Genomic DNA, 18,984 nt, shown 5'->3' on the forward strand with positions numbered 1-18,984 from the left:
TGCAGTGAATCAACAAAACCCCAAAACATGTTGGCATTTGTTATATTCATAAATGTATGCAAATTTCATTCATTTTGCAATTTTTACAATGCTAACAACAAGATAATTCAGCCTTTTATGTCACAGCTTATTGAATACCGATAATTTTCTGTTTAAACCAAATGCAAAATGTAAATACTGGTAAAGGACGAATGTTTATAGTGACTATCTGCAGAAATCAGCAAATCAGCCAGATTTTACTTTTACTGCTGAGCATTACAGCAGTTCCAGTTTTCAAAGCTATACAGGATTCTCAGAAAAAAAAAGGATCACTCATGATACTCATTTCACGGCAATTCGTGTGTGTGTGTGTGTGTGTGTGTGTTTACTCTGTTGAGCCTCTTATGAATAGGGGCTTTCCTTTTAAAAAAATATGTTTTGCAACATGTTCAGCTATGATGGTATAGTAAATTAGTGAATTTTGTATTTTCTTATTTGGTCTTTGGCAGTAACATGTAGCACTAGTTGTATCTACTGTTGGTAATAGCTAGTAAGTGCAGCAAAAATCAATACAGTTTTCAGATAATTAACTTATTTAAGTATGTATAATTAATACACTCAACAAAAATATAAACGCAACACCTTTGTTACTGCTCCCATTCCCCATGGGATGGACGTAGAGACCTAAAATTCATTCCAGATACACAATATAACCATCCCTCCCAAACAGTGGTCACAAATCAGTCCAAATGTGTGGTAGTGGGCACATCTGCTATATTGAGATAATCCATCCCACCTCACAGGTGTGCCACATCAGGATGCTGATCTGACATCATGAGTAGTGCACAGGTGTACCTCAGACTGCCCACAACAAAAGGCCACCCTGGAATGTGCAGTTTTGTCTCACAGCAAAATGCCACAGATGCCACAAGCAATGAGGGAGCGTGCAATTGGCATGCTGACAGCAGGAATGTCAACCAGATCTGTCGCCCGTGCATTGAATGTTCATTTCTCAACCATAAGCCGTCTCCACAGGCGTTTCAGAGAATATGGCAGCACATCCAACCGGCCTCACAACCGCAGACCTCGTGTAACCACACCAGCCCAGGACCTCCACATCCAGCAGGTTCACCTCCAAGATCGTCTGAGACCAGCCACCCAGACAGCTGCTGGAACAATTGGTTTGCACAACCAAACAATTTCTGCACAAACTGTCAGAAACCGTCTCAGGGACGCTCAACTGCATGCCCGTCGTCCTCATCGGGGTCTTGACCTGACTCCAGCTCGTCGCCGTAACAGACTTGTGTGGGCAAATGCTCACATTCGATGGCGTCTGGCACGTTGGAGAGGTGTGCGCTTCACGGATGAATCATGGTTCACATTGTTCAGGGCAGATGGCAGCTGAGAATGTCCCAGTTCTTGCATGGCCAGCATACTCACCGGACATGTCACCCATTGAGCATGTTCGGGATGTGCTTGACCGGCGTATACGACAACGTGTACCAGTTCCCACGAATATCCAACAACCTCGCACAGCCATTGAAGTGGAGTGGACCAACATTCCACAGGCCACAATTGACAATCTGATAGACTCCATGCGACGATGTGTTGCACTGCATGAGGCAAATGGTGGTCACACCAGATACTGACCGGTTCTGGGTCCCCAGACCCCCAATAGCGCAAAAAACTGCACATTCCAGGGTGGCCTTTTGTTGTGGGCAGTCTGAGGTACACCTGTGCACTACTCATGATGTCAGATCAGCATCCTGATGTGGCACACCTGTGAGGTGGGATGGATTATCTCAATATAGCAGATGTGCCCACTACCACACATTTGGACTGATTTGTGACCACTGTTTGGGAGGGATGGTTATATTGTGTATCTGGAATGAATTTTAGGTCTCTACATCCATCCCATGGGGAATGGGAGCAGTAACAAAGGTGTTGCGTTTATATTTTTGTTGAGTGTATATTGAATGCCTTTAAAATTAGTTTCAAATAGCCGTTAAGGAATTCGAAGCAAGATATAAGCGCATCTCCAATATGAAGCAATTTATCGGCTTAAGACAGATCAGACTTTGTCAAAAGGGCTGAATTATTATGTAAATCCTGTTATATTCTTACTTCAAATAATCACTTGATAGTACCTCATAGGTTTTATGACTGTTAGTTTAGCTGTCAGTGGTTCTCAAACTCTGGTGAGTGTAAAAAATATGGAGTGAAATTGTAACCTAATAGTGTTAACTTCAACAGCACTAAACATTGCTAATTTAATTAGAAAAGGTTGAATAATAGCAAAATGTATTCATAATGATCAGAGAACTTTTATTTGCTACTCCTCTGGTTGGCATGTTCCCAGACAGGAAATACTGAATCATTCATTACTGTCAAATCTCTAACAGGCTCCCTACTGGTGTAGGTGACACCTCAATAAGTAAAACCATTCCCTTTGTTCTCCGGCACAAAAATTCAGAGCGCTGTATAGAAATGGTCACTTACACAATGAGAAACAAAGGGCCATTGCACTCACAAACACAAAGCACAGCAGCTACAGGTAAAGAGTCTCAGCTTCTCTGGTTATTTCCTTTCAAGTCCCAGAAGTCACCTTCGCTGATAAAGACCAAGGACTTCTATTTTCTATCAACAGCTTCTGAGGTTTTAGCGATAAAAAGTGAAATGTTGCTGGGGAGTTTGAGAAAGGGACAGTTTCAATGGAAAAGATGATGATGATGTCAAGGTTTTTCTTATGTTCTCGCCACATCTCTTCTTGATAGTTGTGCTAGACATTTTTGGAATCAGTGCATTAGTCCAGGATGTCTGAGTGAAATGCAGCGCTGTTGTCTCTTGGTCGCTCGACAGTTCCAGTATTGGTCAGGTATAATGGTCCTCTTTCACTCAGTTAAAGAGACAGCAGCTTTCTGAACACTTTATCCACAGAGCACATACAAAGTTTGCTCCAGTCATTTTTCAGAACCATATTTAAACAAGAGCCTCTGTTTGTAATACAAATCTTCACAGTACATACTTCATGTCTAAATATCATACACATTTGTTATAATATAACTGAATAGAGATACACAGAGAGCTGAAAACTTAGCTAGTCCACAGAAGCAGCACCTTGACTTCATCTCAGCTTGATCGCAATAATATACAAATGCACAGACAGGCATCTGTCTGTCAAAGGCTCCCACACTCAGAATGAGAACTCTGACAGGTGGAACCGGACTATTTAGAGAGAAAAATAGAAGAACAGAATCGCTGTACAAATTTAGAGGGAGGAATAGCGCCACACGGTCCACTTCCTCTGAACTGCACAGGTGCTCCCATTTGCTTGGTACTAGGAGAATCCTTGGCATGCCCCCTGTGCTCTTTAGCGTTCATTGATAAGGATTTGAAGGAGTAGCAACAGAAGGCTGAAGGCAGCTTGAAGCATTAGACTGTGAGGTGAGGCAGCGTTTAGGAGACTGTTAGATGACATGGTGGAGTGGCCCACCAGTAATTCATTTCCCAAGACCTGGAAAGAGACAGGGAAGTTAGTCTTTTCATGACTTCCAATCTCTTTAATTGTTGTAAACACTTTGAGTTTCATGTGTCATTACTGCTCATATAAAAGCAGATTAGTGATTAGGTGCCAAACACAGATATGAATTAATGTCCTTGTGTCATCTCTTGTCAAATACAAATTTATCTCTTTCACCTTTGAAATTTCTCTTTTCATTTTCAGTAAAATTAAAATACTTGGACTTTGTGGGAGCTACACAAACATTTCAAAGAATGTGGTTCATACCTGATGTGCTCATTTGATTGTTTCCCCCCACCTCCTGGTCTAGTCTGTATTGGAACCTGCTATTCAGCAGTCTTCTGCAGCTTCTGTACTACATCTCTACCTAAAGTACATCTCAATATAAACTATTCAGTAACCACTTTAACTTAAATCCATCTTGTTCCACTCCCATTGAATTTTTACATATTTTCTTATTTCACAACAAGACACTCAAAGTAAAGTTTTTAGTTATCATCATTGTATACAAAAGCTATGCAGTGAAGCAATGTAGCCCAAATTTGCACTTCCCAATGCAAATACAGGCAGCAACTTGGGTGAAAAATGTGTTTAAAGCTGCACCGTGAAAAACCCTATCAGCTGGGACTCTCCTACAGACAGTGGTGTGTGTGTGTGTGTGTGTGTGTGTGTGTGTGTGTGTGCAAGGCGTAGATAAAAGTGCTGCATAACTGTGTGGCTAAATGAGACTTGTAGTAAGAAAGCAGTCTGAGTGCTCAAACAGACACGCTGTAAGTACCAGGCCATTCTCTCCTGCTGCTACCAATAATCACAGGACAAACTTAATGATACTTTTAAACTTTGCTTTTACATAGAGAAAGGGAGAAAAGGATTCAGCCTAAAGACAAGTGAGCAAAAATGTAGAGCTTAATGGTACATAAGTACAAAAATCTTTCTATAACTAGAATCTATCTATTATTGTACCTGTTTAGGGATTTGTAATGTGACTATATTCACAAAAGTAATAAAAAGGACAATTTAGCTTTGCTTGTGGTTGACCGTGAGGACTGAAGTAAAGCTAAAGTGGAAGCAAGAGCTGCTTCCACTGCTGAAATGCAGTGAGAAGACCCTCACACACACAATCGCGTTTTGAAATGGTTTCTGTGTCAGATTAGGTGATCATAGTCAAAAATGTAATATATTATATTGTAATGTATTATACTTAATGTCCTCCCCAAGAAAAATGGCTGGCTGCAGTGCTACATTGGACCTTGAACATGCATAGCCTGCTGCACATGGATGTGCCAAAGACTAGCTGCAGTGGTCCATTGAATATTTATGTGTGCAACTTACATTTTTATGAATAAAATTTAACCTAGGCGCCACAGATCATCACTTGGCAATGAAAACAGTATTTTTTATACTTCTCATTCTGAATAAAGAGAGTGAACTTGCTATTGTGCTGTATGTGTATGCAGAAGTTAAAATGCACTACATATTTATTTGCACTGAAATGAATTAACAAAAAGGTAAACCTTATTTCGAGACTTCCTAATCAGCACCCCGTGTCAGCTTGGTTAGGGTATTATCTGGCTAGTATTGTGTTGCCTAATGCAAGTATTAGCAGCAGTATTAGTTATAAAAGTGTCCCATGATGGTCCTATATAAGGGTGAATTCAAATGTCTTGATACATGTTCAATCATCCAGGTAAGTAAAACTCCAAAAGTTGATCCTGTTCATCTGGACGAAGCGTTTTCAGTGGGAGAAACGTTTCGTCACTCATCCAAGTGACGGCTTCAGACTGATGAGTGACGAATACTGATGAACAGAATCAACTTTTGGAGGTGAATTCAAATGTTTATACCTTAAAAAAAATGGTCATATTAACACGATTTATGTCATTTTCATCAGACAAATTCCATTTGGAATACGGAAAATGAGCAGCTGAAACAATAACACAGACAGCAACAAATCTCACTGTCGTTGTCTCGGTCCTGTACAAAATAATTTCAGAAGCCTACAATGTTGCACATCTGAGAAAGTTGTTTTGCCAGAAATGGTTCACTTCTAAACGTGGGATTTTGTAGAGATGCAAGAAAAGAATGACGAGAAAACTGCACACCTGTGTTGGTATTATTGTATCCAGAATGTTCCTCATAGTTTCTATGGTTCCAGGTGGAGAGGTGGTGCTGCTGTTTTCTCTTCTGCCTTGGCTGGTTGTGCTGTACTGGCTGTGAGTCGGCTGTTGGTCTGATTCCCTTCCAAACATCATGAACGCATTACCTGAAACATTAGATATAGCAGTAAAAAACGTTACTATTCCTCAGCAGCAGCACCTTGGTGTTTTCATTGAGTTACATTCATGTCTTATTCAGTCATGACAGATGCCTCCTGTTCTGCGTTGTAAATCTTGCATAAGAGGTTCTCCTAGGCCAAGGCCAGTTTGGATTTGGACAGCATAGGAGAAAAGGAAAAAAGAAAGGCGAAAATACTCAGTATTCTCTTCAAGCATCCAAACTGCACCTGCCTCTCCACATCGACCTCATTAACACTTAGACCGTTTGCACTGGCCAAATAACTGTGAGACGTCTCTGTATCTTTTCTAGGCAGGGGGCCCGAGGAAAGACTGGCCAAAGATTCACCTCGCTACACATACCAAAGATTTTCTCAATGTGTACAGGTTCTGTGATAGATATATGCTTGCCAGGGTCAGTAATAAGGACATTCATTATTCACACTCCAGAGCAGAGGTCATAAAAATATGAAGGAAAGAGAGGAAGTTTAAAAATTTGCATGGAAAACAAAGAGACTAGAGAAAGACATAATGCAAATACATGTATGGCAATGGTGACTAATTTATGTTGTGTCAGCTGAGAGTGTCTGAGAGTTACAGTTTAAAAAAGCATTATATACATTATATACAGGGAGTGCAGAATTATTAGGCAAGTTGTATTTCTGAGGAATAATTTTATTATTGAACAACAACCATGTTCTCAATGAACCCAAAAAACTCATTAATATCAAAGCTGAATGTTTTTGGAAGTAGTTTTTAGTTTGTTTTTAGTTTGAGCTATTTTAGTTTTAGCTATGTCAGAAATATACATTTCTGACATTCAAAAACAAATCAGCGACCAATATAGCCACCTTTCTTTGCAAGGACACTCAAAAGCCTGCCATCCATGGATTCTGTCAGAGTTTTGATCTGTTCACCATCAACATTGCGTGCAGCAGCAACCACAGCCTCCCAGACACTGTTCAGAGAGGTGTACTGTTTTCCCTCCTTTAAATCTCACATTTGATGATGGACCACAGGTTCTCAATGGGGTTCAGATCAGGTGAACAAGGAGGCCATGTCATTAGTTTTTCTTCTTTTATACCCTTTCTTGCCAGCCACGCTGTGGAGTACTTGGACGCGTGTGATGGAGCATTGTCCTGCATGAAAATCATGTTTTTCTTGAAGGATGCAGACTTCTTCCTGTTTCTTGGCCCAGTCTTGACGTTTCAGCTTGTGTGTCTTGTTCAGTGGTGGTCGTCTTTCAGCCTTTCTTACCTTGGCCATGTCTCTGAGTATTGCACACCTTGTGCTTTTGGGCACTCCAGTGATGTTGCAGCTCTGAAATATGGCCAAACTGGTGGCAAGTGGCATCTTGGCAGCTGCACGCTTGACTTTTCTCAGTTCATGGGCAGTTATTTTGCGCCTTGGTTTTTCCACACGCTTCTTGCGACCCTGTTGACTATTTTGAATGAAACGCTTGATTGTTCGATGATCACGCTTCAGAAGCTTTGCAATTTTGAGACTGCTGCATCCCTCTGCAAGATATCTCACTATTTTTGACTTTTCTGAGCCTGTCAAGTCCTTCTTTTGACCCATTTTGCCAAAGGAAAGGAAGTTGCCTAATAATTATGCACACCTGATATAGGGTGTTGATGTCATTAGACCACACCCCTTCTCATTACAGAGATTCACATCACCTAATATGCTTAATTGGTAGTAGGCTTTCGAGCCTATACAGCTTGGAGTAAGACAACATGCATGAAGAGGATGATGTGGACAAAATACTCATTTGCCTAATAATTCTGCACTCCCTGTATATAGACATTTCAACAAATATCAGCAAGTTCTGCAAGGAAAGCTGTAGCATCCTTGTTACATGGCTACAGATAATCAAAGAGTGTGTCAGTGTACTTTAGTTTAACAGCTTCAAGCACTTTGGTTAGCAACACTATAAAAATAAAGTTTGGCCTATGTTATCTTATAAAGGTAAACAACAAAATGCTCACTACGTAAGTCAACAAACGTATCAGCATTGTTTCCCTCTTAAATAACAGGAGAACCTGGCAGATTAAATGCATGTACAGATGTGTGTAAAATACCTTTAAATTAACAATGAAGAATAAGTTAAAAGAATAAACATAAAACCAAAGTTCAAATGCAGCCTATACTTGCTAATTTGATAGTATAGATAGTATAGTACAAATAGGTGCTCTGTTTTAAAGATCAGATATCAATCAGATCTTTAAAGAATCTTTAAGATTCTCTTTAAGAAAGAGGTTTTTACAAGTATCTAAAGCAGGAAAGGACTATTAGTTTTCCAGAGCTTCCATAAGACACACGGGGCAGTCCCAATTTCTCATGTGGCCCCTTGAGAAAATTAATTGCCCACTCCTTTTCTAAACTCTTTTTTTCTTTCAGAGGTGAGCAAGAAACAAATTCTTAGACACAATTTTTATCCCTTTTTTTGTTTGTTTGTTTCTCTTGGGCTACTAGAAATTTTAAAGTAATGTTATTGTTCTTTAGACCTTGATATCTTATGTCTGTGAAGGTTCTCAGTCATCCAGGTCATTGTAGTCAAAGGAGCTTGCAAAGAAAAGCGTCTTTCTACCTACCCACCAAGGTCTGAGGGATCTTCCAAGAATGGTGTGATTGTTTTCCTGAGCACTGATTGGTCAGTAGACAGTGCTTTTGCACATTTATCTCTTTTTTGATCACTTTAACACACCTGGGGAATTAAAAAATTTCCAAAATCTTCAACAGCATTTATTTTCCATCAGTTCTTTAAATAAGATATGATAAGTTTTAAATAGGCTAATAATTACAGGGTTGCTTACATATAATTCAGTTAGAAGTGACTGTCTGAAAGAGCAGGTGGAATTACCAAGAAACCACATAAAGTGCAAATGATCGTGCAACATTTAAAAAAGTGTTTTGTTTCATTCATAAATGAAAGAATGAACCAGAGGGAGTGAGAAAGAGCACACTCTGAATTTTACAAAGAGACCCTTGATTTAAACACATCTCTCTCTGTGCCAGTGATGAAGTATGCTGGAAAACATTTTTCTCACTGAATCCCAACAGCTCCATCCTATCATTATGCCTGCCATGGAGCTTAATTTGGTTTTCATATCAAGCCCCTTGAATGTCCTGTATTACAGGTTATCAGTGAAAATTATACTGATTACAAAATTCATTTTTTCTGTTTTATCTTACAAATGAAATTACACTGCTCAACCAGGAGTTAAGTGGAAGGATGTGAAACCACAGAAATCAGAGCGAGCCAGCAATTTGGGAAAACAGGATTTGTTTCATCTCTACAGTTGCAGGCTCTGTCTTTTTACCTGTGCCAGATGCAGTTCAATTTCACATAAAGTAATGTACTATATAGTGAATATAATATGAAATATAAATGAGCAAAATTGTTAATATCCCCAGTAAGTCTCCCTGAAGTTTAACCCCTAACTTCATTCTGTAAACACTGAGTGGGTGGATGGAGCAGGGTGTATTTGTTTGTGTATGTGTACCTGCATGCATGTCCATTTTCATCTTTGCTCCTGATTTTCCTGCACAAGTTCCCAACAGTGTTACATTTCATGCACTTACAGCTGTCATCCTGTACATCCTGCACACTTTACCCTCTTTTTTGGGAACTACTCAAATCGACTGCAAGTCAGTGGTGGAACGCAGCACTTCGCCTGTGTTACTGTGTATCCATCAAGACAGTGAAAAGATTTTGAACTCAGAAATTGTAGAAGAGAGGCGAATTTGGAAGATAATGAATGCAAGGCCTTTTGCTTTTATTGGATAGGACAGTGTAAACTCTAGTTAGAAGGGTGGGGAAGGAGTGTATGTGTGTGGGGGGTAACCCATAGGAAATGGTCTGGGGCAGAGTCAAACTCTCTGTCTAAATAAATAAATAAATCTTGTTACGATTCGGTGTTGTCAGTGTTTTGTTTTAGGCATGACTGTTATGCGTTTCCTGCTTTACTTTGAAAGTCTGTCTTATCTCAGTGTGTTCAGGTTACGCTTCCTTGTCTCGTCAGTTCTGATTTGCCCCAGCTGTGTTTCCCTCCTGTTGTCCATTCCCTGATTGCTCCCTCGATGTATTTAAGCCCTGTGTTTCAGTTTGTCAGGTTGGCGATCTTCCCCCCTGGTTGTAAATAGTTTGGTGTTTTGATGTAAATAAATGTCTTAGTTTGCTTTGATGTAAATAGTTGTCGATACTTTCGTTTTGGGATTTTTTTGTGGAGACCCGTAGTAGTTTTTTTTGTTTTGTTTTTTTCCTTTATTTTTATTTTCCCTGTGTTGCACGCCGGTTGCCTAGGCCGGGGTGTAACAATCTGGGTAAATTGCCAGATGATTAAACATGCAACTATTTTGCTGGTAATACCTGAAATTAGGAAAGAAAATCAACAGCCTATTTATGCAAAATAATTCATAATTTTATTGAGGGAGTTATATTGGAGGGGTCATAACCCCCCTAACCCCCCTGGAAATTACACCCCTGTGCTCAACCGTTTAAGGCAGGGCTGCCCAATCCCAGTCCTCGAGAGCTACTATCCTGCAGCTTTTAGATGCATCCCTACTCCAACACAGCTGAATCAAATGGTTTGATTACCTCTCCAGCATGCCATCATGTTTGGCAAAGGCCTGATAACAAGCCATTCATTTGATTCGGGTGTGTGGGAACAAGGATGCATCTAAAAGCTGCAGGACGGTAGCTCTCGAGGACCGGGATTGGGCACCCCTGGTTTAAGGTATAGCAATGCATATGACAAGGATGAGCTTGACCATAATTTATGCCGAGAACAAGCCCAACACCAGCAAGGAGAGAAAACTGTTGAAATTGATTGGCCTTCTTCCCCAAGGAATGAGCGACCCCGCAGAACTGCCAGCATGGTGCAACCATGACCAGGACCTCAAATCTGATTAAGAACTTTTCATCCCAGATGCCACTAAAATTCATCAAGAAATGTTCCCTGTTCTAAATTCTGTTCTAGATCCAGTGACAACAAATATATAAGAGCTGCAATGTGTGACAAAACAAAATGGGCAGGCAGTCACAGTATACTTTCATCAAGTGTAGGAAATACATATGCAAGACACAGCAAAATAGTCCCTCATGTGTCATATAGATCAGCAGACACGGGCTATTTGTTTTCCAGAGTGGCAATAATCTAGTCCGTTTCACAGAAGTAAACAGTTAGTTACCAGAAAACCTTCCTTCATTTATATTTGTTCAAGATAAACATATTTCTTTCTGCCTACAGTATATCTTGATTATGATTGATTTTTCTTTTTTCATTACATTTTGTCAGGAGTATCACTTCTGTACATACGTGTGTTTTAACAGCGGTAAATTCTAAATATTAACCATACATGTGGTCTCCAATGCTTGCCATTGAGAAAAAGTAAACATCCATAAACTGCTATGGTTGTACCCCGCGTCTCGCCACGTGGCGGCTGGGAAATGCTTCAGCGCCAGCAAGTCCCTGACATGGATAAGCGGAAGAGAATGGATGGATGGTTGTGGTTGTATTGATTTAATAACACAATAAATGTTGGCAGAGTAACAAAAATATTGACATTACACAGGCAAGGGTTAATCTATAAACCAAAACTTACAAAAAAGGCGCATTAACCCTTTCTTTTGAACCACATATCACCAGTTAAACAGGCTGCCAACAGCATAGTCTAATGATTTATTCCCAAATATCTCTAAATGAACACAATCCTACAACAAAAACCTGAGTCTGTGCACTACTTTGTTGACATTAGAGTAAAAAGGTAGCACTCACTGAGACAGATGTTGTCTGTGAAATATCCCAGGAAATTCTCACACTCTTCTCTCTGGCTCCCACTGGCTGAGCATGAGCACCATGGGGCTACGCTGGACGTGGAGTTGTCAACATAGTTGGGAGTTATTGTACTTCCTGCAGAGAGACAGCGCCAGCCGTCAATCAATATTAAATGCGCATTGCTTTTGAGTTGTTACACTGTAATCATGATGCATTATTTTCTGAAGCCTTAATGGACTCTGCATTCCCTATACACTGACCTGATGTAAAAGCATGGTAATATTATAACACCACAGGTTAGATTAGCTGCAGTCATATTATATAATAGAGTGATGCTGAAAAATGCTCCAATTTTCTCTTTTTTAGGTCACAGAAGTCTCTGGCATTGAGATTGTTTTCTGTTCCCCCCGCGCCCCCCAACATAGTGTTGGTGGGATTTCAAGTACTTTAATAAATACAAGACAAGAATGAAAACGCCAAGTGTGTGTTTGTGCTGAGGGGCACCATTTGAGATTCTTGAAATGCATTAGGTTAGCTCCTCTTTCCAGTGCATGGAAAAGAAATGTCTGCTCTACCTGCTCCTTTTCTTTTGCCACCTGTTATAAAACAGATTAAACCTCACTCTGCATAAAGAGCTTCAGTTTTTTCTGCAATGAGAGATATTTATACTTATACCATCTTATACCAAGCTGAACTTTGTCTTTTCGTTCTCCCACTCAATCTTAACCTGTTCTGTATTTATTAATTTAGCTTCTAGCTAGCTTTTGCTCATTCCGGTGCATTTAAGGCTGCACAGTTTTCTCTTTCCTTCTCTCTCCCAACATATGCCACACAGCGTCACTTACATACTGTCTTTTTCCTCCTACAGGTGGTGATTTTATGTTTTCGACTGTGTGTTTTCGCTCTCCGTGTTACATTCCAGATGTTCACATACCTATAAGCCCTGTGTAGGCAAGGAGGCAGGCTCCATAGTTCTCTTGCTTGCAGCCACTGGCAGATGTTTTGGACGGTTCACAGTCATACTGAAACTGTGCCAGACGAGACCTATAAAAACACAAAATGCATACTAGTTAGGAAGAACACAACAGAACTCTACATTTTTATCTAAAAGGTTTGCTGATTTCATTTTTACATATCATTTCTTACTCTAAGTAACTTAAGTTATAACTCAGTCATTTAATTAAGAGTTTGCTGCTCCAACATTAAAGAAATATTGCAGGCCATGGTGAAGAGTGAAAGCACTGAGCTGTAATGTGAAAGTGATAGAAAGAGTAATATATTTCATTCCCCAGACCTGGGATCATTAGTAAAGCCCTCTGAGTCTAATGGGGCTGTGGAAAAATAATGGCCATGACCAGAGATAGCAATGAGTGATAACTCTGATCCATCTGGCTCTTTATCTGTGCTAAATATTTAATGTGTTATTCCAACAGGCTCTCTGGGGTGTTCTAACCACTGGTGGTACAAAGCTTTAGGGTAAAACAGCAGGCCATTTTGTTGATTGAGTGGCTGTTTATTTAGTTTCAAAGAGCCATACGATTGAACAGCACTGGCCTAAATATGTATGGAGAATACAAGTAAAATCTATATCCAAGAAAAACAAGAGAAACTAGAGTATTTAGCAATATCAAAGCTGGAGTAAACAATTATCTTAGTGCCGTGTGTTGCTGTATCAAAATAAGATGCATAGTGATAAATGCTTTCCAACAAAAAACTTTTACTCATGCAGGTTGCTGAAGAAGGCTGCATTTAGAAATTTTTTTCTTCTTCTGGGAGAAAATGCCATCTGCAATTGATTAACTAGTTGGTAATACCCTCGCTCTTACTTTGAAAGAGTCGTTTTTGCTGTTCAGTCCTTTCCGTTTCCTGCTTTCTCACCAGCTACCTTCTCCAGAGAGAAACTCTAACTTCAGTAGCTGGTGATGTTAGTCTTGTTCTGCCCTGGAAAATTTACTTCAGGCTTGAATTACCCTCTAGCCAGAACCTGTAGCAGGTGAAAAACTGGTTTTGGCTCCAAAGCAGAACAAGAAGTACAACCGTGACCTCACTGGGGAGGTGTCTGATTATATCTGCTGGTTATTTATTTCCCAAAAACTGAAAAAACTGTTGAAAAATTATATTTGTAAGGAGAAACCAATAACATGTTGATATTATATAAATAATTTATGGATGCAAGCAAACCTCTATGTTTTGATGCATACATTTGCCAAGTGGAGTCTGTTATTAGTCTATTATTACGTATTTACTTCTGTTCCTACCTGCACACATAGTCAGCTTTGCAGATCCTCATCTGTGCAATGCAGTTGGGTTTATCCACCGTTTCATACGAGCAGCTGGGCACAATGGTCTGCCTTCGACGCTCTGCACAGGCTGTGTCCGTACATGGGCAGAAGAGCAGCTCATGTGTATAATCAGCAGGAACACGGTCAAAGAACCTGCGCAGGGCCTTATTGCATTTGGGCCGGTTGCACAGGCCTGACTTGGCAGTGGGTTTGATACAAGCCGAGACATATTCTGTGCGGAGCTTCTGGCACAAGTCGTCCACATTGCAAGCCTTGGCTGCATCCAGGCAGCGATTCACAGTTGTCATGCCAACATCAGAGTCTGTGGACGGAAGTAAGGTTAGTGACAAGGTTTCAACAGAAAACTAATCGAGAGGTTTTGTGTGTATGTGAATGAGAACATAAGCATGTACTAGTTTACCAATTCATCCTGATGAGATGTAATCTCCTGTTGTTAAAACATCAGATAAGGAGTTTGGAATTGAACATCAGGTTTAAGGAGGAAGTGTGTGTGTAAACAAAAAATGGGGGACTTGTTTTTGACTATCAGAAAAACAAAAGGAGCATCAGACGAAGAGTCTGGCCTTCAGTGCTTTGAACATAGCACAATGTCATAATTTTGAATGATTGGTTGATTGCTTTATTTCAACTCTTAACATATTTAACACCCCTCTATGACCTTATACTGGAGAAAATTTTTTTTTTTTTTTTTTAAAGTGTTTCATATTTGGTAGAGCGCAGTGGTTAGCACTATTGCCTCACATCAGAAGGTCCTGAAGGTGCGAATCGAGCCAGGGCCTTTCTGTGTGAGGTTTGAATGTTTCTCTGTGTTTGTCTGGATTCTCCCCTTTGCAGTCCAAAGACATGCAGCTAGTAGGGTTAGGTTAACTGGTCTGTCTAAATTGCTCATAGATATGAATGAGTGTGTGAATGGTTGTCTGTCACTCTGTTAGCCCTGTGACAGACTGGAGAACTGTCCAGGGTCTACCCTGCCTCTGGCCCTATCATAACTGAGATGCGCTCCTTTAATCTGAATATTGTGAATCTTTGAATTTAATTTGCCTTTTAAATTGTACCCCGTCCCCCAGCCCAACAGAAAAATTATGAACACTCAATTGTTCCTTTTTTTCTAATTTGAATTCCACAGGGTCGCAGAATTTAAACATGACAGTAAGAAAAGAAAAATTGTGCTTTCACAAAACCCAGTAAGACGTGCAATTCTTGTTACTTTTCTGCAGAATGTACACCAGAACGTTTACATGTATTTACCCACACCTCCACAAAGTAGGTTAAATAAGGTATTACCAGAGAACAGTAAAGAATTTTAATGTATTATTATAGAGTCCTTAACTTACGACATAAAGCGCCTTGGAGTATTTGTTTTACTGATTTGGTGCTTAAAAAAAACCTGAATTAAATGCAAAGTGATTTCTGAGTTGCCATGTCCTTTGCTTTAGACAAGACTGAAATGCTTGTCAACAGCTAAAATACTTCACTATCAGACTTTTAACTACTTACTTTTTATCTTTTACTTTACAAGATCTCATCTTCCATTTCTTATTTCATGGTGACTGTAAATCTTCAGTCGTATGTAACATCCAATAGCACAGGTACACAAACTTATTGTAACAAGTTATCTTTTGCATCAGAACACTATTGTTATACTAATGTAATATTGAATTAAAGGTTTTGACATCTAAAATTAAGAGTCTGAGGTAAAATTTTAGATGTCATGACTAATTATAAATTAACATGAAACATAACATGTTTCATTATATTATAGGTAAAATATATCAAAATCATTAGGAGTTTTTTGTTTGTTTGTTTTTTTAACTAAGGATGTGTTGGATTATAATGCCCTGCATATAAGTTACTGTTCACTTATACTTCCTGTTTTTTCTTACTGTGTGGAACTGTGGGGCATGACCCTCAAAACAATAAATCCAATAGTTATGTTACAAAAAAAGAGTAATAGGGGTCATTAACAAGTCTGGATATTATGATCACACTGAGCCATTGTTTCTCAGGTTCGATATGATGAAACTGGTTTAAATTAAATGCAAACAAATGAAATGTGTTGTTGTTGTGGTGGTGGTGGTGGTGGTTTTTTTGTTTTGTTTTTTTTAAACAATGCTAATTAAGTTCAAGCTAAATCTAAGGTACTCTCAAACTGCGTGTGAAGGTTTTTCTCAGTGTGGGAGATTAAGTTTGACTTGAGAGATTTTTTTTCTATTTTATTATAATAAAGCAAAGAAAGAGATTCAACAAAGATTTATTTCTGTTGTTGGGATTAAATTGTGGAATGATGTTAATATGTGCATAAAAATGTGCAATTCATTCTGTTTGTTGATGTTTGTTAATGATAAGAATATAGGCGGGGCATAAATATAGGGACTACTGAGCCTGTTCAGTGATTTATTAGTATTATTATTATTATTATTATTATTATTATTATTATTGAAGAGTGTTATTATTATTTTTTGCTCGTAATATATGACGACTGAACTAATAAATATATATCAAATATCAAATATTTCTGTGTAGATCTGCCACTGAAATGAGCAGCACAGTGATTGCAGCTTTTGCTACTTTGTGACAATTTGTGAATGAGCCTTTGGGATTTATGTTGGGAAATGTGGAAGTGAGCTGACCTCTGTGAGTTGTGTACTTCAGAGATGAGTGATAAGCTTGTTTACATATATATATTTTTAAAGCTGGCAGGTCCTCTGGTCAAACTAGATGAAGACAGCGGTGCAGTTTATGAAATGTCAACGGAGAAAAGTCAGCAATATTTTAATAACTGATTTATTTTTAGTTCTTTTTTTGGGCTAAATGCCAAATATTTGGTCCCAGTTTTTAACATAAACATTTGCTACTTGTGTTCATTATTTATGAATTTGGTTTTGTTGTGTTGGTTCCAGTCCCATTCCCAGCAGATTCATATAATGTAGAGCCAAAACATGGCTTTGGCTCTTGATAACAATGACCACATCAGTATCAAAACCTGATTTCAGCTGTTCTTAAATAAAACTTTGCCTCATTTGATAAGGGATATTTAGTTCAGTCTGTTGTCATTCGGTGTTATATTAAGCTAGTATGTTCTTTTCATAGGCCAGATTTGGAATAGTCACTTATTTTAAGACAGTAGTATCAAAAAATGCCTCCATTAGTATGCTTTGACGTTCATGGATTATGTTATTTCAGCTGAGTCTGAGATGTGAATGTTTATATTGGGCATGTTTACAGTGAAAAGGCTTTGGCGTAATGTTGTATACTTAATAGAACACAAACATCTTCAAAGGGTAAAGGGGTTTACAATATGGTGAAAGTTAATGAAGGTTGGTGAACTTGCCAGCAGAAATAGAGGCCAAGCGGACATAGTTGTAATCCCTCTCCACTGTCTCATAAGGGTAACTCTCCACCAGCTTGAGTCCTGGGGAAAAAAACAACACACAGTTAGGAATAAAGGCTTCAGTAGGCACTACAGTTTATCTAAATCTCAAGAAACACAAATAATGGCATGTAGTCATTTTTATTTAGTCACTGAGACTCCAGTTCACTCAGTCATAAATTACACACACATTCCCTCAGCTTATTATTCATTTGTCAGGGTTATTGTGTTATTTTCAACCCACTCGCCAATGCTGGCATTTACGTTTCTGTAGCCACATGTATAATCCAAACATTTCTCAACCTAAAAAGGGTTTCATATCTATATTTATATCGACATTGCGGTATTTTTAAACACTCATGGTGCTCTTTGTTTTCAGAAAATAGAATGGGGGTAAGTATAATAACATCTATGAACATAAATAACAAATGATATACTTTATTGTACACCACATGTGGAATCCCCCAGTAATCCAGTCCTCTTATACAGGCTTGCTTACAGCCTCTGGCCACAATTTAATTTTCCGCCACACACTTCCTGTAGACCTTTTCATGAAATATGAACACTAGTTGCATTCTTAACGGTGCCTCAAAATAACTGATTCTTGATTAATTGTTTAGGTTGACACTGAGAACAGTTCACTTTATTTACAAATGTCTGGAATCTATCTATTATCAGTGACAAAGTATTCCTTGGGGAGCCATGAGAAGACTGGAACCAGCCTTTCAGTAGGAGAGTGCTCCTCTGTCTGTTATCCTCCTCAGCCTGTTGCTTCTTGCTTTGATTTTCTGCTGTGCCATGTTGTTTGATGAACAGCGCAACTGATATATGAGCCTCTATTGGCCTTTCACAGATAAATAAGCATCGGTGTGTATGTTATCCAATATGTCTGTTTTTTCTTTTTACTGAATCTAATGTTGATAAATTGCATTTCATTTAAAATTTCTCTCTCATAGGTTACCCAGCAGAGTGCCTTCGACTTTATTGCTGGCTGTACCTTTCAGCACTGCCCACACCACATACGATACTATCACAGCAAAGCGGACGGTGGTGAAAAGTCATGCAGTGTCTTTGTAGTAAGTTGCCAATTAGGTTGCAAAAACATTGCTTTAAAGTTAATAAATATCTCATTATTTTCCCTTTACTTCAATGTAACTTTAACATGATCTGTGTTTATCCGGTATAACAGCCTGTGACCCGAGCTCTGCTTCACAACACATTTTAAATTTCACCTAGCTATTCCAAATATGTTAAGTATTGAAACTAAGCATTAACGTAAATTGTTGTTGTTGTTTTTTAAGTAACAATGTAACAAATGATAAAACACTGAGTAGAATGAATTATAAGGTGCAGAAAAACCAAATGTAAGGTCCATATGAGGGCATAGGGTGTCAAGAGGGTAGCAGAGTATTGGCTGGTGTATGATTACTAATTTTATTTTATTTTTTTAACGCTCTGGATCTGCATATGCACCCATACAAACAGTATTGGTCAGGCTCTAATCTGACATAGTCCATACTGGCCACATATACATTCCTGCTATCCATTTTAGCCAAAGATAATCTGTTCAAAGCCTGTTCTTTTATTCTGATCATTCTTTTGTATTTATCAATGGACTCTCATGTACATATATACATCAATGCTGACAGTGTTTATTATCATTAGTCGTGACTTCTGATCACCACCTCCTGGGAGACACTGTCTCTGCCTGAGAATGGTAGACAACCGAAAAAACAACAGCAAAAAAAGAACATTTAAA

The 18,984-nt window shown here is 38.9% G+C and overlaps 1 protein-coding gene across 2 annotated transcripts in view; it reads right to left on the minus strand.

Moving 5' to 3' along the window:
* Positions 1-1,996: 1,996 nt before the first annotated feature.
* Positions 1,997-18,984, minus strand: part of gfra4b (GDNF family receptor alpha 4b) — a 59,065-nt gene continuing 42,077 nt past the window's right edge. For both annotated transcript variants that reach the window (XM_085433850.1, XM_085433841.1), the window contains 6 exons: positions 17,187-17,267; positions 13,811-14,156; positions 12,487-12,596; positions 11,553-11,687; positions 5,602-5,762; positions 1,997-3,493 (listed from right to left, as the gene is read on the minus strand). In XM_085433850.1, the coding sequence (XP_085289976.1) occupies positions 3,350-3,493; positions 5,602-5,762; positions 11,553-11,687; positions 12,487-12,596; positions 13,811-14,156; positions 17,187-17,267 (977 nt within the window). In that variant the 3' untranslated portion in view covers positions 1,997-3,349. The remainder of the gene's footprint in view (positions 3,494-5,601; positions 5,763-11,552; positions 11,688-12,486; positions 12,597-13,810; positions 14,157-17,186; positions 17,268-18,984) is intronic.

This window comes from Copadichromis virginalis, linkage group LG2 (assembly GCF_057382275.1).
Source record: "Copadichromis virginalis isolate Kocher_CV1m ecotype Utaka linkage group LG2, C_Virginalis_male_GT1.1, whole genome shotgun sequence".
Taxonomy (NCBI): Eukaryota; Metazoa; Chordata; class Actinopteri; order Cichliformes; family Cichlidae; genus Copadichromis; species Copadichromis virginalis.